Source organism: Panthera leo, chromosome B4 (assembly GCF_018350215.1).
Source record: "Panthera leo isolate Ple1 chromosome B4, P.leo_Ple1_pat1.1, whole genome shotgun sequence".
Taxonomy (NCBI): domain Eukaryota; kingdom Metazoa; phylum Chordata; class Mammalia; order Carnivora; family Felidae; genus Panthera; species Panthera leo.
In genome coordinates this window covers 74269102-74293010 of record NC_056685.1, presented here as the reverse complement: position 1 = coordinate 74293010, position 23909 = coordinate 74269102, and the positions used below count along the sequence as shown (strand labels likewise).

Here is a 23909-nt window from a genome sequence, read left to right as displayed (position 1 = left end):
GGTAACCTGGGCCCCCTGGCTTCCAGTACCAGCCAGGTGAGGGTCTCTGCTGCAGTGTTGGAATGAGCTTCCTACAAATCACCCCAACAGTAATGGTGGGACTGCCTCCCTCCCCATGAATGGATACTCTTGGAGCCCTCCAGATGGATCCAATGAGGACTACCATGAGTCAGGGAACCCCTGCCTCCTCCAGGCAGGACTGTCCTCCAATCTCCAGCTACAGCCCTAGGCCAAGGCCGGGCCAGTAGCAACGGTTAGGCCTTTTGACAAAAGCGCTGCTTCCTGCCTTGACCCTCAATCCTGGCCACAGGGTCTTGGGAGCGCTGCCTGCTCTGGGGGCTGGTTTTGGAATAACCTCACATTTGAAAAGCACTTAAAATTTTCACCTTCAACTTAGCATCTATGGAGCACTTTATATAAAGACCCATGTTCAATGCTAGGGATACAAAAGTGAATGAAATAGATTTCCCCACATCCAGGGCCAGTAGGGTGAGTATACATAACAGTGAAGATCCCACTGGTACTTTGCATGGGTACTTCACACACTGGGCCAAGCTCTGGGCTGGGCGTGTCCCATAGACATTATTTCTTACAACAGTCGGCAGGATGGTCATGTCCGTGGCCTAGCGGGGGCAGTGGAAGCCCGGGGTGGGTAAGTGACTTGCCGACAGCCACACAGAGCAGCCGTGGTGGTGGTCAGCTCTCTGTGCTCTGTCCTTCCCACCTACCACGCTGTCCTGTCCTATGTGCTGGGCTGAGCATTGCTAGGGGCAGCACATGAGTGAGATCCCGTGTTCCAGGAGGCTGGAGCTCGAGATCTGTGAGATGACTCTGATGCAGACCCCATCTAGGAGAAACTGAGCCCTCCTGGTGCTCTTAGGAACCCTATACCTTTGGGAATGGGTCACAGGTGGCCTTTCACCCAAAGAGGTGGGAGAATGGCTTGGGCACCTGCTGGAGCCCCCTCATAGCCACGATGAATCTGCTCTGCTCACCCTGTCAGGGCTGCGGGGGGCCGAGTAGGGGAACATGTTCTGTTGAAGGCAGAGGCCAGGTGAGAGCGCTGACCCGAAACAGGACACGCCCACTGCTGTCGGGCCCTTGGCCTGAGGGGTCCAGCCTCGATATCAGTCTAGGATGCATGGTGTGGCAGGGTGGAGGGGCTCGCTTCCCCAGCCCTTTCCGACTCCGCTTCTTGTCCCAGGTAAATACTGGGGCTGCATGCAGCGCCTGGCCTCCTGTCCAGACTCCTGGGTGCCCAGGGTGCCAGGGGCCGACACAGAAGAAGTGGAGGCAGTGACCGCACTGGCATCCCTCTCCGTGGGCATCCTGGCTGAAGAGCGGTAATGCCCGACCCCTGGCCGACAGGCTCTCCACCCCTCGGACTCTTCCAACTTGAGGATCCCCGATCCTGGCACAGCCGCCCCAGCCTTCTCAGGCTTCCTGGGAGGCTAGGCTGAGGCCCTTCCTGCAGCCCTTGGCCCTCCGGCATCTCAATCCTTGTCTCTCCCCCAGGCCCTCACAACAGCTGGTGGAGGAGGAAGAACCTATGAATCTCTAAGGCTTAGAACGGATCTGCCTGCCCACCCTGCCCTTCGGACCTGGTTCTCTTCTAACCTCTGGCCATAGTACCCATTCCTGGAGTCTTCAGAGAGCCTTTGGGCAGGTAGTTGGGGCCAGAGAACGGCCCCTTGACAGTCACCCCAAGGAGCCTGAGAAGGGCCCTGGGTCTAGGATAGGGACCAGAGAGGACCCCGAGAAGACGCAGGCTGGGCAGTCGGCCAGCCCTTGGTAGGGCTCTCTCAAGAACAGAGTCTACCCCTTTGGGGTGCAGGCCCCTGGCTGGGCCCCCCTTCCTCAGGACTGCACAGAGGAGGACTGGCTCAGTCAGGCTCACTGATAACCACTATTCTTGGCTCTGTAGACCCTGGGCTTTGCACACAGCCCCAGGCTCCACACAGAAATGTGAACTTGGCCTCAACCAGGGTGGCCCTTCCGAGGCTCTGAGGGCTAGGCCAGAGCGGGGGAGAAGGGGATGGGTAGGAGGAGGCAGGGGGTCCCCTATACCTGAGTGCAGGGGGAATCCCTCTCGCCTGCTTCCTCAGATGACTCTGGAAGCTTCCTCCCCCCTTCCCCCGCCACTGGGCAGGGAGACAAAGCTCCTTCCAAGAGAGCAGTCCTTGGCAGGCCTCCCATCTGGTCCCTGCCCCTGCCAGAGGTCACCCTACGTCCGCCATCTCAGTGCCCTGGTGGAGCAGACAGGTGCTCTTGGGAGTTCTGTGCTTCCTGAGCCAAAGGTGCCAAACTCTTCATCTCCCCTCAGTAGCACAGCATGACCACCAGGGACCCCTTGGTCACTGCCCTCCTCCATGAGACTTCTCTCTTTCTGGGGTCTCCCTCACCCAGCTCTGACTCCTGCCCTCCATAGGACCAGCTCGGCTGAGGGGAAAGGGGGTGGGAGAGTGGATGCAAGACATGGGGGAGGGGAGGCTGCCCTGGCCAAGTCTTCAAGGCTTCTGGGGTCCAGGCCTGGGGCCAAGAAGGAAAGTATTTGTGTGCTAGAGAGAGTGAGTGTGTGTGTGTGTGTGTGTGTGTGCGCGTGCGTGTGTGTGTGCATGTGTGTGCACACGCGTATGTGTGTGTCTTCCCGAGGACCACCACCCCGTGTATGTATGCATGTTTTTGTAAAAAAGAAAAAAAAAGAAAAGAAAAAAATGGAAAAAAAACTGAACAATAAATGTTTTATTTGCTTTAAAGGTGCCTGTGGAAGGGCCTCCTGGGGGTGAGGGGGGCACAGCGAGCATATTATGGCTGCACGGCACAGTGTGCGTCTCATTTGGTGTGGCAGAGGGACCAGGGTCGGGCTGCGGGCCGGCACGCCCTCCAGCTCCTTGCCCTTCTGTGACAGCTCCCTTGCAGGAAAAATCCATGCTGAACGCACCCTAGCGGCCCCCACCTGCCCATGGTGGGGTAATAAAGAGGCAGCGGCTTTGGTCTGGGTCCGTACACACAAGGCCCACCGGGAGTGTGGGGTACAGATACACAGACCCAGCTCACTAACACATCCGCAGAGAGTGGCGAATCAGACCTACCTGGGTTCAAGTCCCAGCTGGGGGCTCAGGTAAGTCATGTCACCTCCTGGGGCCTCTGGTTATCAGTTAAAGGCTCCAGAAATAGACGCTGTTTATGGTCCCTTCCTGCTCAAATGTACCATCCCTTCTTAACATATACCGAGCTTGGAAGAGACCATGCATGAGGCAACAGGCTGGGACAAGCTCATCCAGTCACCAGAGGGAAAGGTGCCAGGCTGCCGACGCCCATCGTTATATAGTTCTGAGCCAGCCAGGTTCCTCCAGGCGGCAGGAGTAGCAGCCGCATCACCTCAGACCTGGCCCCAAGCCCTCAGCCTGGGAGAATATGAAGGGAAGCAGGTTCACCCCCTTCCTGTCTGTCCTGGCCTCTGGGGGGACAAGGCACTACCTCCCACTGGTGGCGCTGAAGCCATGCCTCTGGGCATCCTCGCCCCTGCTGGGATGGGCTGAGAGCCAAGCCGCTGGGCTCCCCCATGCCAAGAGGGGCCAGAAGGAGAGGGCCTCCAGCCCCTGAGACACAGATCTCCCCTCTACCCTCCAGGGCACAACTTGAGCTAAGGAGACCGTTTAACTAGAGACCCTCCACCACCGCCCTTCCTGCCTACCGCTCCCACAGCACCTCCCCCACTCCCCGCAAGATTCCCACCCCACAAGGAACCACCAGAGGCTATCTGATACAAATGGCTGCTGTATTTCTGCTAAAGTGACGGTGACACAGATAAGGCAAAGAGCTGAAGGGCAGGACACATCAGGTGGGGAAAGGGTAGACCGTGCAACATGGCAGCCTAACATAAAAAAGATCTATGTAACAATAGCTCCTTCCCTCCCGAGTTAGGTGAGCCCTTGTGCCAGTGTATAGGCAGAAAAGCAGATGTTGTCCTTCAGAAAGGAGATTAAAAAAGACAAAAGCTCTAGGTGAAGGGCAGTGGGCAGGGGCAGGGTCGGTGGGGTGTCTCGTGGCTAGGGATAATGCATGTGAGAAGGGATGGAAATGTAGGGCTGGAGGTGCCCGGGCACGGAGCTGAGGGGTTCCTTCCAGCCCGCACCATGCTGCCCCCTTCCCCAAAGCCCTTCTGGGGGCAGGGCACCTTTCCCAGACACTTAGTCTGGCCTCATTAAGGGAATCCTGCTTGGGGAGGGCGGTATGTGTAAAAGAGAGGGCTTGGGTATGGTGAAGATGACTGGTTCTAGCACACTCATGGGAGACCGGCTCTGGGGCGATGAGGGACACTAAACTCTCAGGTCCCCAGGCCTTGGGAAAAGAGAGTCAAGTATTGTCATCCCTGGGATTGAGGAGTTAAGCTACCTGACTCTCAAGGACAACAGGATGGGGTGTTGGGGCTGGGGCCTGAGAGGCCTCTACTAGAGATCCCTTACTTGGCCTGACCTCCCAGGTTCCCAGCCTGGCCTGAGGGAGAGTGCCCCCAGGCATAGGTCGTGGCTCACTGCCCTACCCCTTGACTCATTGCCCTGGCCCTCCTTGCGAAGATTCCTCACTGAGCGCTAAGAAAATAGATCCATTTGAAAAGGTCTAAAGCTGCCCTCCAGCCAGGCTGAGGAGGAGCAACTTGGCAGGAAGGACCCCTTTCCGCTGCACCCGGATCTCCCCCACAACGGGAGCAGGACAGCTTCCGGGGAGACCGCAGTCCTCTTGCTGTGTATCTTCTGCCACAGATCTAGGGTTTCCAGGGGGGTGTGGCAGGCCTGTCTGGTGTCTCAGAGGCTGAGTCCAGGTCCTGAGGACCTCCGGGGTCCAGAAACCTCACCCCTCGGGTCAGAAGTCGCTGAGGATGCTGATGTCGGCAAAGTCAGCCCGGTAGCGGTGGGCATAAAGGCTGAGCAGGAAGGCCCACTTGAAGGAGATGAAGCTCCAGATGCAGGAGAGGTAGTAGCTGTTGGGGTCTGTGAGGCCTGCAGGGGACAGGAACCCAACCGCGACTTGAGAGGGTCTTGCCCTGGACCCCAGCCACCATGCCGCCAGCCCGGGGCCACCCCTCCCCACAAACTCCAGTAGAGATGGAGTGTGATACCTGTTTTAAAGTATTCAGGGTTTGCAGGCAGGAGGCAGTGGGGATGAGGGAAGGTTAGGACTGGCCAAACAGGTCTGTGTCCTGTACTGGGCCTTCCTGCATTTACCCTGCACCGCTTCCAACCTGCTTGAGCATTAGACTCCTTAGGGACAGGAAGGGCCTTTGCCTGCTTGCTGGTCGCAGCCACCAGGGGGCGCTCCCATCCCAGAGCTGGGCGGAAGGACTGACCCGTTCTGCTAATAACACCCGTCACTGCGGACTTCCAGCGCGCACACCCCCGCTCAATGCTTCGCACGCAGTTCACTGAACCCTGCCACCCCTAGGGGTGGGTACTCATTCCCCTCCTTAATTAACACTGCGAAAACCCAGGCACCGGGAGGTTAAGTGATCTGCCCGAGTCCCTTGGACCCAAACTTTGGAACCAGGACCAGAATCCCGGGTCTGCTCCTAAGCCCCCACCCTCCCTCCCAGTGGCCCTCCCATGACCCGCCCTCACTCTGGTGTTGGGTGACAGCCAGCACCAGGAAGGTGCAGAGGGTGGCGATGGAGACTGCCGAGAAGAGGACGCCCACGAAGAAGAAGCCACGCAGCCCTTTGAGCCAGGTCCTCCAGTAATCCTGCATGTACATCACGTGCGTCACCAGCACCCACAGCGCCAGCACACCTGCGGGGGACAGACTCGTCAGCCCAGGGAGGGATACACCGTTCCTCGCCCCGCGCCCCCCGCCCCCCCAGGCCTTCAGCCCGGGGACCCCGGGGACCCCAGGGCCCTTTCTGTCCCAGAGGCCAGAGCTGTTTACATAATACTACTAAGATAATGTTGGCCTTTCACTGCCTCATGACTGCGGAGTGGAGTGTTCTGGAGGCTCCAAGGCCCCTGGCCAGGACTTGAATGCAAAAGCAGATTAAGAGAATCTAGGTGCCTTCTGTTAAGCCAGATGTTGAAGTGATGTGCAAAAATAGGGAACCATGCCATTCTTCTCCCTAATTTTTTTGTTTTGAAAAACATGAATATTTCTTACACAAAAATGTTATTTGTGGTGACGCAAGGTTATTTTTAATATTGCTTCAAAGTGCTTGAAAATGTTCTGGGTCTTAATTTCTAGTATGGTGCGTATGGATAGACAGAACCCACGTACACAAAATGTCCTCGGGGCTTCCCTACTTTTCAAGGGTGTGAAGAGGTCCTGACATCAGCAGGTTTGGGAATCAATGCAGTCCAGCCTGTTTTCTGAGGACCTGTGACTCCCTACCCTGAGGGCCACTGAGGGGTAAGTGGCCCTCTCACCCTGATGCTCCTGCTCTACCTGGCCCTCAGAGGCCAAAACCCAGATACCTCGAGCCCTGTGGCTGACCTCTTGGCCCTTTCGCAACTCCCTGGACTGGTCTTGCAGAGTGAGGAAGCCTGGCAGGGAGACCCCCCAATGCCACCCAGCACCCAAATGGCCTTCTTGCTCTTGGCTAGACCCGACCTCACTCCCTCTAGTTTGCTGAGAGGACAGGCCAGACACCCCAGCCTTTCCTGGGCCTGCCCTCAGGGCAAACTAAGATGCCAGCTGCCACTCAGCCACTACAATGAGTGCCCTCTGTGCCGGGCCGTGCCTGCCGGTGCAGCCCCATGAGTGGAACAAATACCAATGCCATTGGCAAGGGTCTGGAGCAGGGCCACGGGGTCCCAGCAAGGAAGGAATGAGGAACGCGGCAGAGCCAGCTGTAAGCTCTCTACCTGGGTGTGGGCTACACGGGCTGCTGGATCCTAGGAGTCAGGAGACCTTTCAAAAAGACAGTCACACACACTACATGCAGAGTAGCATATGTGCATAGGAAGGGGGGGCATCTGGTTGGGGAAAGTGGTTATCTTGGGCAAGGGAGAGAAGGAAGGGAAGTTGACAGGAGATTGGGGGTGGGAGAGTGCTTCAACTGAATCAGTGGTATTTTCTTAGGCCGGGTGCTAAGTAGAAGGGAGTTCATTAAATCATCTATCCTTTTTTACATGCCCAAGATTTTTCATGTATATATATTTTTAAGTTAGGAGGGAAAAAGAGGCTGGCAGGGGGGAGCATCATCACAGAACTATGCTCTGGTTATCAGCTCAGAAGCTGTCACAATTCAGGCAGCCTGGCAAGGGACAGCAAACCACGAGACTGGAAGCCAGGAAGCCTGGGGCCTGGCACCGCTGTGCTGCTCATGACCTCTCAGAGCCTTGTGTTTCCACATCTAGAAATGGGTGAACCCAGAGGTCCTGCCAGCGCGGAAACTCAGCGACCCCAGGCTTCCAGCCTAGAGAGGGCTCTGCCCTGCCAGCCCCGCCCCCAGCCTCCCCTCCCACCCTGTCTGACCCGCACTCTCCCAGCTCCGCTCCTCCCCACCCCAACCTTCTGCAGGGGTCTGGGGCCTGGACCGTGGGCGCCTCCAGCCCTGAGATCAGGGCGAGCGGGAACAAGCGTCTATCCATCCCCGCCTAGACAGCAAGCTGGAGCAGGCCAGAGGTGGCTCATGGCTTCGGCTTACATCTTATGCGATCTGGAGCAGGGCATCTGGCCACCCTTCCCAGAAGCATCTCCCAGACCTCTCACAGGCATCCTAAGTTCATCTGGGGATGCCACTGGGTTCTAAAGGGCCCTAGGAAGAAGGCATATTGTCACTGAGCGCATCCAAGGAACAGTCTAATGGGCTTCTGCATGGGGCCGCTCTGCTTACCCTCTTCCTCAGTCCTCCATGGAGGGGCCTGAATAGAGAAGCTCTAAGATCTGTTAGCACTCAAGGATTCTGGAGCCGGCTCAGGAGAAAAATAAGGAGGTCAGAGTTATTCCTCTGTGACTCAGCAATTTCTGGGTTAGGAAATGCTGAAATAGGGGACTGTGGAAATGCCATCTCTTAGTCCACTGGCCATGCTGCAGCAGGGCCCCCAGAACTCCCCCTCCCCCATGTACCAAAAAGTGCTAGGAAAAGGAAGATGGTCATTTTGGGTGTTCCACGTACTCGTTCTTTGTTAATAAGCAGGCACAATACCCACTTCTCACTTCCCCTGCACACAGGCCTTGACTCCAGATAAACACAAGCCACTTCTGGAAGCAGGCCCCCACCACTGCCCTTGGAACAGGGGCCTCTCCCAAGGTGGTCAGGAGCCTCCACTGGTCCCCTCCCACACCTCAGGCAGGAAGCAATTGTCCCCCAGGTCTGCTCTCTTCCCCAGGATGCTCTGGATTCCAGGAAGCCTGGTCTGTCCAATTCAGGGCAGAATGGACAGTTGCCCCTGCCTGCATGCCCACCCCAGACCTCACCCCTCACTCCTCACCCCACCTGCTTCAATGAGTGGAGCCCCTGCTCCACTTGGGGCTCACGGCTAACAGGATAAGGGCAAGGAAGGAGCAGAGGTGGTCAGTGAGAGTATCACCAGTGGCTGGGTTGGTGAGGAGCCAGGAGGAGGCCAGGGGAGCCCACAGAGAAATTCAGGCAACTGGGAGCGCAGGCCAAGGCTCCGCTCTGTTCTTGCACCCCTGCCTTCCACCCCTGCCCTAGGGGAAAGCGAGGCCCCGGGCCCCAGTGCTCCTCTCCCTCTCAGCTCATGTGGGCCATTTAGATTCCTTGAGCAACTTTTCTGTTCTTTTTATCTTTCCTCGGTCTACCAGACCTGGGACAAGAGTCTGTGTTTCCCCAGGATTCCCACAGCAAAACCATTTCCTCCGCAAATGCCTTTCCTCCAAGCCGCTTCTTCCCAGACACCCATCAAGGTGGACGAGGGTGGGTCTCCACCCATGCAGGGGAGAAGGAGCGTGCTGGGGCTGCCCTCTGGTGACTCAGCAGTTTCTGCGCTGGAAAATGCCAAGTCAGAAGTGGGGTGCTCACAAGTCAGTAAATCTGCTGATGCTTCACCCCCAAAAGAGGAAGGAGGCTGGCTGCAGTCTGTCAGAACCCACTCAGGGTGGAGAGGGCAGGGGAGGGGGGCCATGACCTGGCGACCCCTCCCCCCACCCGCTGCACCACCACCCGGCAGCCTGGCTCTTCTGTTGCCACCTCCTGCTCGTCTGGAAGGCCAGACTGTCGGGGAGGCGCAGGCACCCTGCTCCAGCTGCTAGCTGGCCTAGCACCTCTCCCGGCAGGCCACACCACAGCCGGCCTGCCTCAGAGGCCAAGGGAAGCCTTCCCAGAGGGAGAGAGGGCAGAATTTGGGTCAGAGGGAAACCCCACACTCCCTGGAGCCCAAGCCACAGGACCTTTTCCACAGCCTTCCAAGAGGCAGCTGCGAAATGAACACTGCAGAGACAGAGAGAAAGAGAGTGCTACACTAGCATTTCCAACTTGGAGGGGGGCCTCCAAGATCACCTCTTTCAGTGATACCTCCTCCCACAGGGAGAAGCTGAGGCCCAGGAGGCATCAATGCGCCCAAGGTCGCATGGCTAGGCGGGGCTCGGCCCCCCTGGGCCAGACTCTAACACACTAGCTCTGACCCCCTTCCTCCTCAGCCCCAAGCAGCCCCTTCATCTCAGGTCTCAGTGCAGCCACAGGGCCTGGCCTGAAGACACCCCTTCCCAACGGGAAAGAAAGCAGCAGGGCCAACAGGAACAACACAAAATTTCACGAAGAGAACCTTCGGGAACAAAGTAGCAGGGGGACAGGGGGCGCAGAGGGGGAGCCAGGGGTCTGTAGATAACTGAGCAATGATGGGCTGGCTGCCTCCAGGGAGGACAGAAACCCACAGGTGGGGGGGGGGCGCATCTAGGTAGGCATGAGAGCATCCCAGCCAGGGTACCCTGTGCCCTGCCTTGGTGCCCCCCAAAGGGCTCTGTTTGGCATTGCTTAGGCTGTGGTTATGTATGCTCCTCTTTTAAGGCAGAAATCCCACCTCCCCTTCCTTCTCTACCAGGGATGGCACTCAGTAAGCTTGGTGGCAATGAGTAAATACAGTTACTTTCAGTATATTTAGGACTCTTTGGGGCAGAGGATTTTAAGAACGGAATCAGGTCACCACATGTAAAAGTAATATCCTTATGTGCATTCTTTCCCAAAGTTCTTTCTCCACACATATTATTTCATGTAGCTGTGTAACCCTGGGCCAGCTATTTATTTAAGCTTCAGTTTAAGCCTTATCTGTAAAATGGGCACAATAATAATGCCTACATAGGGTTAATGTAAAGATTAAATAAGATGATAGAAACAGGTTGCTCTACACAGTGCCTGACACACAGAAAGTATTAGAAAGCAATGCTGGCAAGTAGAAATAACATGTTTTGTCTTCACGCCAGTTGTACGACACAGAGAGGTTAGTTGCGTGCCCAAAGGTGCACAGCGAAGACAGCGCATTGGTGAGGACCCTGCCTCCACCAGCACCCTGACGTTCTCACTCTAGCGCTCGCCTCCCCTCTCCTCTTTAAAGCACAGAAAAGGCAGCCAGCGCGGGGTTCAGCAGACCTTGCCAGAGGAGCCACAGCCAAGGGGCGGCAAAGACACGCCGACGTGCTGGGAAGAAAATGTCCAGTTTCCATCAGATCCCTAGCGCGGTCCCCCACCCCCACCCCCCGGGTCTCCGCTGAGGGCTCTATTTGGGGGTGGGGTCCGCACTGGCTGGAGGAGAGGGGCTTCCCCAGGAACCCCCAGACCTCCTTTCCACTTACTCCTCCTCTGCCTCACCCGGCCGCCTGGCAAGGGGCGCTTGAGGAGCGGAGATCCCCCGGCACAGGCGTGTGTGTGTGGCTGGGGGGCCGCCTGGAGGGTGGCGGGGGAAGCCGGCGCTCGGGGAGGACGCTGTCACCCGGCAGCCCCGCCGGCGGCGCGGCAGGTTCGTGCAAACGGCGGAGGCGGGCCGAGGTGGGCCGGGGCGGGCTCGGGCGGGCATCGGCTCCCGCCGGCGCCCGGGCCCGCGCGGGGCCTGCGCTGCCCACGGACGGTTTTGGGTAAACAGCTCCCCGCCCCGGTCCCCGGGGCAGCGCGGCCCGCCGGGAGCCTCCGGGAGCAGCTGACAGCGCCTCCCGCAGCCGCGCGCCCGCAGCCGGGACCCGGAGCCCCCCTTCCCCCCCGCCGCCGCCGCCGCCGCCGCGCGCCCCGGGGTACCTGCGAGCCCCCCCATGGCCGCGGTCCCCGGCTGTCTGTACACCACGGTCCAGACGAGGAAGATGGAGAAGCCGGCCACGGAGCTGAGGCCGGAGTAGGCGGCGCGGAGGCCGAGCTGCAGGCGGGACGGGGCCATGGGGGCCGCGGTCGCCGGGCGGGGAGGGCGAGCGCCGCGACAGTCACAGGTGCAGGGCCGGGGCCGGGGCGGCGAGCCGCGCGAGCCGGGAGCCGGGAGCCGCCGGCCGCCCCGCGCTCCGCCCCCGGCCCGCCCCCCTCGCCGCCGGCACAGCGCCCTCCCCGGCCGGAGGCCGCCCGCGCCCGGAACCTCACCGCGCGGGGCCGGAGCTCCGCCAAGCGAGGCCGTTGGGCCTCCGGGCTGGTTTGGGGGGCGCCTGGTAACAAGGCGGGTGCCGGGGCCAGTCCGCGGACTCGATTTTTGGGCCTGGGCGGGGCCCGGAAACACGTGTACACAAGCCGGCGGCGGTGACTGCTTTAACATGTTTATCTCAGTATAAAAGTCTCGTTTAAAATTCCCTGTCAATTTCTCTTTAAAAATTAAGATATAAAAATTGGGAAATAGGAACGTGCACAGTGGATAGGATTCCTTCCACCCTGCCCCGAGCTACCAGATTCCCTCCCCCGGACTTTTTTACGCGCACCTCAGAGGATACTTCACCGTGAAGTATGAGAACGCCAGCGCTGTGACCGTCACCTTGTAACCTCAAACACCTCGCTCACCCTGACAGCTTCCCCTTCCTTTCATCTCCACGAGCCTCATCCCCGCCCCCACCCCAAATCCCTACCAAACGTCATCTCCACTCTCAGAATCTATAGCAGGAGTATATTGAACTACCACCGTGACCCCAACTTCCTACTGGGAGCTGGGAGGGAACATCAAACAGAACCCAGAGCCCTCAAACACATACGATCTAGGTGGGGAGGGCCATCACATACCTGCGCAAAAGAAGTCGCCTGTATATCTCTATTAGTTTCCTTTTGCTGCTCTAACAAATCACCACGAATGTAATGGCCTCAAGCAACAAACATTTATTATTGCATGGTTCTGTAGGTCAGGAGTCTAAAAATGGATCTCACTGGGCTAACATCAAGGAGATGGCAGGGGAGAATCTGTTTCCTTGCCTTTTCCAGCTTCTAGAACCACCCACATTCCTTGACTCAGGGTTCTCTTCCTTTATCTTCAAAGCTAACAGTCACGTTACCCTGACCTCTGCCTGTGTTGTCACGTCTTCTCTCTTGCTGACTCTGCTGCCTCCCTCTTCCCTTGTAAGGACACTTGTGATTAAGAACCTGGGTAATCCAAGCTGGTTTTTCCATCTTAGGATCCTTTAATTTAATCACACCAGCAAAATCTCTTTTGCCATGTGAAGTAACATATTCACAAATTCTGGAGACTGGGGCATGAACATGTCAGGGAGGCAATTATTCTGCCCACCACACCCTTCCAGAAGGTAAACTCCGTGAGCCAGGGACCTTCTCACTTCCCCTCCCATGAACACCTCCAAGAGTGCCTGGCACATAGTAGCCCCTTAGTGAACATTGTTGAATATAGATGAATGCGGTGGATGAGGGAAGCATTAAGTAACGGTAAATGTGAGGGGCGCCTGGGTGGCTCAGCCGGTTAAGCATCGGACTCTAGATTTTGGCTCAGGTCATGATCAGGTCGTCACATAGAACCCCACATGGGGCTCCTCGCTGAGCATGGAGCCTGCGTGGGATTCTCCTTCTCTCTCTCCCTCTGCCCCTCCCTCCCCACGCAAACGTTCAACCTCTCTCTCTCTCCAAAACAAACAACAGCAACAACTTAAAAAATAAATAATGATAAAGGTGATCATCACAAGGAGTCCAGGAAGGGCATGATTAATTGCCCAAGAAGTGATATAAACCATGGAAACCACGTTTGCCTTACTTCAGAATAGTCTGGGGAGCTTCTTAAAAAAAAAAAAAAAAAAAGACCCTCCATCCATGGCTTGGAAGGCATATCTTTATTTTATTTTTTTAACGTTTATTTATTTTTGAGACAGAGAGAGACAGAGCATGAACAGGGGAGGGGCAGAGAGAGAGGGAGACACAGAATCGGAAGCAGGATCCAGGCTCTGAGCCATCAGCTCAGAGCCCGACGCAGGGCTCGAACCTGCGGACCGCGAGATCGTGACCTGACCCGAAGTTGGACGCTCCACCGACTGAGCCACCCAGGCACCCCATTGGAAGGCATACTTTTTAATGAGAAGTAATTTTCATGTGGTAAGCTCAGCACCCAACCCTTCTTGGGGAGCCAGTGATGGAGTCAGAGGAGGGAGCAAGCCCCGTGGTCCAGGGTGCGCTGCCATAGGTGGCTTCAGAGCTGGCTTACCGGGATAACACTCCAGGCAGAGGGAACAGCATGTCTGCAGCCCAGAGGGGAGAAATAACATGGCAGATTCAGATTCAGGAAACTAGAAATAGTTTGCGGTCAGTGGATGGAGTGGTGGGTTTTGAAGTCAGAAAGGTTCTGAACATAAAGGACCTTTGCACTCTGCTCGGGAGGCTGTCCTCCTCCTCGGGGGAGGGAGGTAAGAATTCTGTGTTCTAGAAATGTGCCCAGAAACTAGCATGAGGATGAACTGCCTGTGAAAAGACTAGGAGGAGAGAGCTCATCTGGACAAGTCCTTCACCTGTCCTGTGTCTTAATGACCTCATCTGTAAAGTGGGGACAGCCGTGATATCTACTTTGAGTTTTGTGATGAGGGGCCGGTGCTTAGAAGAGTGCCTGTCACTGGGGCGCCTGGGTGGCGCAGTCGGTTAAGCGTCCGACTTCAGCCAGGTCACGATCTCACGGTCCGTGAGTTCGAGCCCCGCGTCAGGCTCTGGGCTGATGGCTCGGAGCCTGGAGCCTGTTTCCGATTCTGTGTCTCCCTCTCTCTCTGCCCCTCCCCCGTTCATGCTCTGTCTCTCTCTGTCCCAAAAATAAATAAAAAACGTTGAAAAAAAATTTAAAAAAAAAAAAAAAAAAAAAAAGAAGAGTGCCTGTCACTTAGTAAATGCTCAATTAAATGTCAGCAAGTATGATTAACAGTAGCGGTATGGCTGCCAGGGCAAGAGATGAGGGGAGTCTGAAAGGTGAGAGGCAGTGAGAATGAAAAAGAAGTAACTGACTTGGGGCGCCTGGGTGGCTCAGTCGTTTAAGCATCCGACTCCTGATTTCGGCTGAGCTCATGATTTCGCGGTTCATGGGTTGGAGCCCCGTGTAGGGCCCCACACTGCTTGGGATTCTCCCTCTCTCTGCCCTTCTCCTGCGCATGCTCTCTCTCTCAAAATAAATAAATTAAATTAAATTAAAAAGAAGGAACTGATGTCACGGCTATTGAAGCTATTTGAACTTTAAAGGTCGTATAGGAATTAATTAGCGGGGCAGACAGAAAGGAGGAGACCACAAATGTTATGAGTAGACACGGTGGGAGTATTGCAGAGCAGTGAGCAAACGTGTCATGCTGCAGTATGAGACTGTACAAGAAATGAAGGAGAAATAATGATCTAACCATAGCTGGCCCAGGTCGTACAAAATGGTTAAGAGCAGGCTGAAACTTCTTGATTGTAGAGGCAATGTGGTACCGTCGGAAGATCTTACACTCAGATGGGGTCACCACTCACTGCGTGACCCTAAGCAGGTTCCCATAACTCAACTGAACTTTTTGCCAAGAACAGGCCCTATGTCTACACTGTCCAAAATATTTGCTACTACATATACGCAGCTACTGAGTATTTGATACGCGGCTAGCGTGACCGAGGAGCTGGATTTTTCATTGTTTTCCATTTTAATTTAAATAGCCATGCATGGGGACGCCTGGGTGGCGCAGTCGGTTAAGCGTCTGACTTCAGCTCAGGTCACAATCTCACGGTCTGTGAGTTCGAGCCCCGCGTCGGGCTCTGGGCTGATGGCTCAGAGCCTGGAGCCTGCTTCTGATTCTGTGTCTCCCTCTCTCTCTGCCCCTCCCCCATTCATGCTCTGTCTCTCTCTGTCTCAAAAATAAATAAACGTTAAAAAAAAAAAATTTAAATAGCCACGCATGGCTAGTGCCTACCGTGTTAGACGGCACAGGGACTTCTCAGGACCTCTGTCTGTATAATGGGAATGATGATGATACTTCATAGGCTTGTTATAACAACTGAGATATGTCGAGACACCGCAGTTAAAGTACTTGACACGGTAGCTCAACGAGTTATTGTCACTGCTCTTAAAATTGTTGTTATTGGGGCGCCTGGGTGGCTCCGTCGGTTAAGCGGCCGACTTCGGCTCGGGTCGTGATCTCTCGGTCCGTGAGTTCGAGCCCCGCATCAGGCTCTGTGCTGACAGCTCAGAGCCTGGAGCCTGTTTCGGATTCTGTGTCTCCCTCTCTCTGACCCTCCCCTGTTCATGCTCTGTCTCTCCGTGTCTCAAAAATAAATAAAACATTTAAAAAAAAATTTAAAAAAATTGTTGTTATTGTCATCATTGAACAGACGTAGCATGACACAAGCCAGGCCTTAGGAAGGTTATTTAGACTGTGATATCCAGGTTAGATTTGACGGGAGAAGAAAATCGTAGCAGAGAAAGCATTCATGAGGCTATTTCGGTGGTCAGGTGTGGCATCATTAAGATCTTACCTGGAGAAAGGCCATGAGAATGGGAACGAATGGAAGGATTCTGTTCTGTTCTGTTCTGCAAAGTACATGAGTGTGCCCCACACCTACACGTCTTCCTACGTCAGCTTCTTTTCCAAGGTACTTTCAGAGAGCACATGCCCATCCCAACCCGAGACAGACGGCACTGCCCGCTCCCCCAACAAGACAGATAGCCACTCTCCCTGCTCACTAATGCTCACCATTAAGGGCTCTTCTTCTGGCACATTACCCATCAAATTTGAACTTGGAACACTTCCCAGTGTCCTTGCCGTTAAATTGATGCCATGGGATTGAGTTCTGAACAACGGAATCAAAGTGGAAGCAACGTGTGCCGTTTCCAGGCTGGACCCATGAATATCTTCCATGGGCCCTCAGTTCCCTATTTCCGTTCTTTGATGGTTTGAGGGACCGCATGTTGAAGATGGCAGCACCACATGATGGCAAGAGCCTGGGATCCCTGAATGAATGAATGAATGAATGAATGAATGAAACAAAACCACTCATTCTGTCCTCATGCAACTGTAATGGGAGTGAAAACTACACCTTTGTTGTGCTAAACCACGGAGATTTGCAGGTTGTTTGTTACAGCTCCCTTGCTAAGCTAGTACACTCATCTCATTTCAGGTCATGTAAACATATCCCATTTGCATAACCTGTCTGGACTATCAGTCTCTCAGGAGTCACTTTAAATTGGGTCCCACCAATACTAAGACAGACTCTAAATCCCACCTGCAGGCATCTTGCCTCCTAAGACATTTCTTCCTCACTCCCCCAAAGCAGACACATTCCAGACATATATCTCCCCCCCACTGTCCCACGTCAAGGATAACACCACCAAGCTGTATTCCAGTTGACCGAGTTTATTGGACTTGTCAGGGCTCCCTCCTCCCTCTCCCAGACAGAGGGACCTCTCCTGCCCTCTGGGGCATGTCCCTGTTTACTATGGCTCCAGCCCCAAACCCCAGCATCATTTCTGAGTCCTCTCTTTCCTTCACCCCCACATCCAATTCATTAGCAAGGACAGTCGGGTCTGCCCTGTCCTTCTTCTCCTTCTCCCGGTCACCACCCTAGTCCAGCTGCCATCATCACCACCTGCCCACTTGTAACGGCCTCCTAACCGGTCTTCCTGTGCCCATCCTTTCCCTCCAGTCCATTCTCCAGCCAGCAGCTGGTATGATCTTTTAAAACTAAGAACTGGAACGTGGTACTCCCCTGCTTAATCCTTCTGTCGGCTTCCCATCTCTCTTGGGGTAAACAGGTCAGGACCTTGTCAGCCCCCACTAATACGACTGCTCATTCCAATCCCGGCACACAGGCCTTCTTTCAGTTTCTCGCATGTGCCAAGCTTGTTCCTGCCGTGGGGTTTTTGGATATCTCTTCTCTGAGTGCCCATAAGATTGATGTCTCATCATCATTCATCAGCTCAGACTCTACTTCCGCAGAGAGACAATGCAGTCCCCCCGTCTCAAGTACAATCCGCCACCTGATTTTATGTCTTTCATGGCATCTATCACTATGTGAAATTATGTGTGTTTTCCCTTTGACCCCTACTTCTGGAACCACCGGAATATAACCTCCAGGAGGACGGGGGCTTTATCTGTTAGGGACCACCTCCTCTTGGTTTGGGCCAATCCTCTGGCCCAGGACTGTCCTGGTTTTACCACTAAAAGTTCCACATCCCAGGAAATCCCTTAGTGTAGGGTAAACAGTGATCGGCACGCTATTGCCTGCCTTCATTACTTCCGTATTCCCAGTGCCTAACGCCGGGTGCATGGGGAGGAACTCGACAAAGATTTGTGCAATGAATATAAGAACGGCCGGCTGTCCATTAAGAATTCTTCCATCCTAATGGCTACTGGGCTGGCTCAGTTGGTAGAGCATCTGACTCTTGATCCCAAGAATTCTTCGATCCTAGCTCTAGGGGGCAGTCTCCTCCAACCTTGTGTCCTGAGACCCAGAGTTACAAGGTTGAGCTAAAAATCTCCTGTGCTTGAATTTAGGTAGTGAGTTCCACAAGATTCTCCCCAGACATCGCATGGCCCCCTTGCCCACCCCCAGCTTTTGTGGAGTTCAAGGCTGAGAACCCTGAGTAAGATCCCCACCACACTCCATTCCCACCTCCTGTAGCTTTGTCTTTCTCCTGAGGCCAGGCTCATCGACCAGAGTGGAAAAGACTGTTCTAGAGAGGAGGAGCAGGTGACCTACCGAATGGGGCTCACTGTCTGGCCCCATCATGAGCATCCCAGCCGTCCAGACTGCAGGAAGACATTCTGAGTTGTGGGCTCACCAGGGGTCACCTTGCAAATCTCACTGCTTGTACTCCTCCCTGGGGCTGGGGCTGACTTCTGCCCCTGGAAGTGGATGTCTTTGCTTCTTAGAGTGAGAGTGAAACTAATCAGAGTCTGACTTTTTGCGGAGACCCCACTTCCTCTGCCTGCCCACGGACAGCCTAGAAGTCCACACAGTGGGCAGGATGCTGAGTGAGAAGATGCTCAGCCCAAGCAGCAGGTGTCTGAGCTCAAGTGCTAAATTAGCATCAGAGGCTAAGCCAGAGGCAGAGGGGTGGGGAGAGGAGGAGTGTGTTTGCACCCGCAGTACTGCTTGGGAGGGCATCCTGGGGCCCAGGCCTGCTAGTTTCTCCTAGCGTGCTCTGATGACCTCCGTCTTTGGATCTGAGTCCCCAGTCACAGGTACCTGCTCCAACTCTCTTTCCCTTTCCCTGTGGGGTTGCTATTGTGTGAGTAGGGAGGGAGGGGTGAGGGAGGGAGGGCGTGCCTGAACTTCACCTCCATATAGACTTACTCCCAGAGCTGTGGGGAGTGAGGGAACAGTAGGGCTGAGGGCAGGAGAGGAGCGTGCTGACCTTTCCCCACAGGACAAAGCCTGGCACAGAGTTGTATACAGCTTGTCCTTTTGATTGGAGTTTGGTGATTGGGTTGATTGACTGAGAAAGTCACCACAGAAGCCTAATCAATACATGTGGGTCCCACTCCAGTCCAGCTGCAAGGGCACTGGGTGAAGTAAAGGGACTAGAAATAAGGCTGTCACCTGCACTTGGTCCAGGGCACGGAGCCCAAGAATAGTGGCCTCAAGAGTGGCCACATTTGAGGGTGCTTCCTGGAAGAGGGAGGGGATGGACTAGAGATGGCCTGTGGCAGGGCAGGGCCAGGAATGGAGATTGGTCAAGAGCTGGATGGAAAGGTACCAGGAAGAAGACAGATGTGGGGGGAGCCACAAGGGAGGTAAAAAGGACCCACGCAGGAGACGGGGGTTGGGGGAGGTGGGGGATTCATTTACCTGCTGAACTCAAGAAACCTCTTCTGAGGAACTTCTGTGTTCAAGGTCCTGACTACAAAGGGTATGCTGGCCTGAACAAAGTAGAGCCAGTTCCTGCCCTTTGGGAGCTCACATTCTCTTGAAGGAGGGGTCACTAATAATAACTGGGAAGTGATTGAATTTGGGCTGTGGGGAGCATCCAGTGTGTGGCCCTGCCGGCCGTGGGGGCAGCTGGTTCCCAGGGCCCCGGAAGGCACCTGCCTTCAGCTAAGGCCTGAGGAGCAGGGGCCGGGGGAGAACCGAAGGCATCAGGGAGGATTAAATCAGGATTCAGGCCTCAAGAGGTCTCTGTGGAATGAGAAGAGAAATGCCAAGGGGGGCTCTGTGCCTGCCCCTGCATCGTGTTTAAGTCGAGTACGCTGACTCTCCATTTCTCTGGAGGTAAAGCCTCTCGAGGAGGGGGTGGCGCCAAGGCCAAGGGCAGGAAGGACTTCCTGAGGCCCAGGCCTGGGGTGGGAGGTCTGAGCAGCCGGTGCTGCCTCTCTGTCCTGCAGGCCATGACGGACACCAGGGGTAGAGGGAGCAACCTGTCTCTCTCTCTCAGTCACACCTGCAGATCTCCTCTCTCCTGTTTCCCTCTCTGGACCCCATCTTTGTAGCCTCCTCTGGGCTGTTACGTGTCCTCTCTGGAGGAAAGAAATGGGCAGTGCTTCTGACGTCAGATAGTTTTTGGACTTTTCAGCTTCTTCTCAGGCACCAGCCACTCCTGACTGGGATTTGGGGACAGGATTGGGGTCTGCTCTGACGCCAGGAAGGGGCTTCTCTCCATGGCCTGCGTGCCTGATTACCCACATCCCTGCCCATCCTTGGCCAGTGCTCTAGATCCAGAGAGAACTGGGCATTTCACAAGCAGCGACCAGGGCCCTCCTAGGAGCCCTCCTTTGGGCTCCTGCACCTGCTCCTGCTAGAACATTAAAAACACGAGGGCCAAGTGGGTACAGCCTCTGAGTCCTGAACGAAGGCCACGGGCATAGGATGGGGTGGAAGACTGGAGCTGTGCAGGGCTCCAGTGTTGGGAAGAGGCAAGGGGGAGGGGGCAGTGCAGGTGGTCAGCCTCAGGGAAAGGCAGGGGCAAAGGCAGGTGTGGGCTGGAAGTTGGGACAGAGCTGCAGGAGTGAAGGAGAAGGAGAGGTACTCTGAGCCTGAGGGACAGTGGCTACAGCTGGAATGGAGCTGCCGCTTCTGAACACTGATCACTCAAGGTCAGATGCAGTGTCTTCTGGGTATTCGGAACACAGGCGCGCGCGTGCGCGTGCGCACACACACACACACACACAACCCTTGAGAAGCAGAAGCTGGCAGGGAGAAAGTGGCTACTAATTTATGCACATTCACAGAACAGCACATTTGCCTGCTGGGCAGGCCTGTTCCCTCCCACACAGCTCTAGACCTGTCCCTGCCTTCCCTCCTGTTCTCCCAGCCTCTCCTTACCCTCCGGCCACCACAGTCACCATCACGGGCCTGTTTTCTGTGATTGTTCCCTTGCCCCTGTCACACTTGACTGGTTTGAGCACCAGCCAGGAAAGTGTGGGGGTCCCTGTTCTTGTCTCCGTCAGCTCCCCACGGATCCCCAGCCCTATCCAGTCTTCCCTCCAGTTTGCCTACCTCCCCCACCTGGAGAAGGCAGGAGCCCAATGCTCTTTTCCTCCCACTCCACCCCTGTCAAAGTGGCCCATGATCGGCTGGCTGTGACCTGCTAGTCCTGGGAAGGTTTGGCTCTGTGCCCATTAGCATTCCGCCTCCCTGCCTCTGTCCCCCACCCCCAGGAATGGGCAGGAAAGGATGGGGGAGCTGAACTGGAACCGCCCTCAGGGGAAGGTGCCTGGGCAAGTATTGAAGGACTTTAATCTTCCAGATTCCAGGAGGTAGAGCCCCCGTGAGGGTACTGGGCTCTCATTCCTCCCGCTTGTGGATCAACCACAGCCAAGGTAGAATCCCAGGGATGCTGAGGGAAGTGGAAGCAGGTCCGGGTACCCCAGCCCAGCTCTTCCATCGTCTGGTCTCCCCTTGTCTGCAGTCCCACCCGAGGCCTGTTAGTTAAATCTTCCTCTATCTTCCCACTGTCCATCCCACCAACTGACCTCAAATGACACAGGTGAGCCTGCCAGCAAAGTTTGCAGTCCAGGACAGCAGAAAAGGGTCAGTGACAGCGAAGCAGGAGGGAGATGGAACAAATTGCCCTGGAAGCTGGACCACCTGGAGCTGGAAAAGTAGCTCCTCTCCCTCCCCTGGCCTGGGGTGCAGGCCCTTGGTGGGCACCTGCTGGTCTCCCACAGTTCCTATTCATTTCATTGCCACCCCTAATCTTTCTTTTTTAAAGTTTATTTGTTTATTTTGAGAGAGAGAGAGAGAGAGAGGCCGTGAGCAGGGAAGGGGCAGAGAGAAAGAATCGCAAGCAGGCTCCGCACTGTCAGCACAGAGCCCGAGCCGATGCGGGACTCGATCCTGTGAACCGTGAGATCACGACCTGAGCCAAAATCAAGAAGCAGATGTTTCACCTACTGAGCCACCCGGGTGCCCCCCCCACCACTGATCCTTACGTCAGGCATGGTGCTGGGCAGGGAGGACTGACCAGATCCGTGTGTGAAGGAGATAAAGAAAATTCCGCTTGGCCCTGTGGTCCTGCAGCCCCCGGTCCGCCCAGTTGCAGATTTCCAGTTTTGAGCTGTATCTCTGGCACTCACGGTAAATGTCGCCGTGGAGTGAACCGAGGATTCCTGCGGCATCGCACGGGAAAGAGTGAGGAAGGCGAGGCTGAGAGTAGCGATGGGAGGCGGTACAAGACTGTGTGGAGCTTGAGCCCTGCAATCCCGCTGCCCAAGTCTGGCTCTACCAGACTCCATTGTGGGGCTGTGGGCAGGTTACTTCTCCTCTCTGTGCCTCGCAGTGTCTTCCCTTGCGAGCAGAGAGTGTTCTGAGGCTTAAAAGGTAAAGTCTGCAAAGTGATGTAGCACCGGCACACGGTAAGTGCCAGGAGAGGCCACCACCGTCCCACTGCAGTGGCGGCAGGGCTGGGGCATAAGGGATGAATGTAACAGATTATGCGTTGGTCGAATCAACCAGACCTGCTGGCTGATTTGATGTGGGAGAAGGAGAGACAGAGGAATCCAGTTCCTGGCTCAGGCAGTCGTGGGGCTCCTGGAGCAGGCAGCTGGGAGACGCAGGGCAGGAGGGGGGAGTTCAGACATGCCTACCTAGAGGCACGAGGGAAGATCCGGGAAGCTGTGGGTTCACAGCTCAGCAAAGAGGCCTGGGTGGGAGGAATGCAGCCAAGTCAAAGCCAGGGGCCCGGAAGCTCTCCTTACCCATTTACTCTCCCTGATTATTGTCTGGGAGCCTCTGCACTCCTCTGAAGGGAACAGGGCAGGGTTAGGAGAGGTTCTGTCCTGGCAGAGAGCTCATTGTCTGGATAGACCAGCTTCCTCATCTGTCAAATGGGATAGCAATCATACCTATCTCACAGGATTGTTGTCATGCTTAAGAAAGTAAATGTATATAAACTATTAGGAAGAGGGACGGATGCATGTTAGCAATTGTTATTATTTGTCTGTCCTAACACTCTTCCAGGCATGGAGGAGGTGTCTCATGATGTCAGGGGAGGGTGAACGTTGTACCAGGGCCTGGCATGACTGTGCCCAAGATGTTCACTATCTGTCTTGGGATGTCTTACTCAGACACATTCCCCTAGTCCCCTGTCCCCTGCAGGCCTCAGCCTTATTTAAATATCTGCTGAGTGGTCATTTTACTAGCCAGCCCTCACCTGGGAATCCTGAGAAGGAAAAACCCGGCCCCATCACCTGCCTTGGTGGAAGGCAGGAGGCTTTGCCTGCCAGCAATAAGAATGAGACAAATGGAAGGTCTGGTTCCTGTGCCCGCCCTGGCCACCAGTGAACAGGCAATCACCCCAGCCATGTTCTCAGTCTCCCAGGAGAGGGGGAAATGGGGAAGAGATGTAAAAAAGAGAAAGGTAAGGAGAGAGTAGTGTTGAGAGAGAACATGGATCGGGGGAGGGGGTAGGTTTGAGACACTTCATTTTCACTCATTTGAATGACTTTTTTTGGAGACTTGCAACCCCCACCCCCCACTTCTACACACATGCTCCATTTCCCTGTCCATAGCTCCCTCTTTTAGGAGAATGAATACAATGTATGCACAGTGCAATACAGCACGAGGGGGGCGGGTTAGTGGAGCCTGGCAACCTGGGTTCAAGCCCCAGTTCATCATTTGCTAGCTGTGTGACCTTGGCAAGTCACTTAATACCTGAGCCTCAGCTGCCCCGCGCATATAAAGTGGGAATAACGCTAGCGCTACTTTCTAGGGTACTGGCAGAGATTAAATACATGAAGCCCCTGGAACAGTGCCAGGCACTTACAGTCTATTGCGGCCTGCAGGTACGCAGATGTCCCGCTCCATTTCCCAGTTCCTTTTCCACCTGCCCAAGCAAGGGCAAGTATAAAGAAGAAATGGGGGATCCCTTTCTGACCCCACTGCCGGTCCCTTGAAACTCCTCTGTCAGACCTTCTAGATCAAGTCACTAGCCCCAGCACCCTAACTTTAACTGCCCCCCAAGCCCCCCTCAGTTCTCTTCTGCATTCACCCCTGTGCCCCAGCCTGTTAGCCTTTACTCGCAACAACTAAGCTGTTCTCCCCTCTTCCAAATTCCCAGAACCAGGGTGGGTGGGTGGGTTTGGGCCTGGGGCTTCCCTCCTTCCTGAAAGGGGCATTTGAAACTCCACCACCA

General features: G+C 55.3%; 2 protein-coding genes across 10 annotated transcripts in view; one reads left to right on the top strand and one right to left on the bottom strand.

Annotated features, from left to right (window-relative positions):
* Positions 1 to 2726, top strand: part of HDAC7 (histone deacetylase 7) — a 36332-nt gene extending 33606 nt beyond the window's left edge. For all 8 annotated transcript variants that reach the window (XM_042946333.1, XM_042946335.1, XM_042946334.1 and 5 more), the window contains 2 exons: positions 1205 to 1343; positions 1516 to 2726. In XM_042946333.1, the coding sequence (XP_042802267.1) occupies positions 1205 to 1343; positions 1516 to 1561 (185 nt within the window). In that variant the 3' untranslated portion in view covers positions 1562 to 2726. The remainder of the gene's footprint in view (positions 1 to 1204; positions 1344 to 1515) is intronic.
* A 1038-nt stretch (positions 2727 to 3764) lies between these two features.
* On the bottom strand, positions 3765 to 11389 carry SLC48A1 (solute carrier family 48 member 1). Of its 2 annotated transcripts, XM_042946337.1 has the most exons (4): positions 11174 to 11212; positions 7634 to 7744; positions 5619 to 5786; positions 3765 to 5003 (listed from the first exon to the last, which is right to left on the bottom strand). In XM_042946337.1, exons 2-4 carry the CDS (start codon positions 7680 to 7682, stop codon positions 4867 to 4869), a joined length of 354 nt encoding a protein of 117 aa, XP_042802271.1. In that variant the 5' UTR covers positions 7683 to 7744; positions 11174 to 11212; the 3' UTR covers positions 3765 to 4866. The 2 variants fall into 2 exon arrangements, with proteins under 2 accessions (XP_042802271.1, XP_042802270.1); XM_042946336.1 differs by lacking the exon at positions 7634 to 7744 and having other exon boundaries at positions 11174 to 11389.
* Between the last annotated feature and the right edge of the window lie 12520 nt (positions 11390 to 23909).

What these genes read in the sequence shown, in the direction of transcription:
- SLC48A1 (XM_042946336.1), bottom strand. Translation starts at nt 11,309, where the DNA reads ATGGCCCCGTCCCGCCTGCAGCTCGGCCTCCGCGCCGCCTACTCCGGC. An exon ending in GGCCATGGGGGGGCTCGCAG is followed by an intron (nt 5,787 to 11,173) that starts GTACCCCGGGGC and finishes TGTCCCCCGCAG; the next exon opens with GTGTGCTGGCGCTGTGGGTG. An exon ending in GGCTGTCACCCAACACCAGA is followed by an intron (nt 5,004 to 5,618) that starts GTGAGGGCGGGT and finishes TGTCCCCTGCAG; the next exon opens with GCCTCACAGACCCCAACAGC.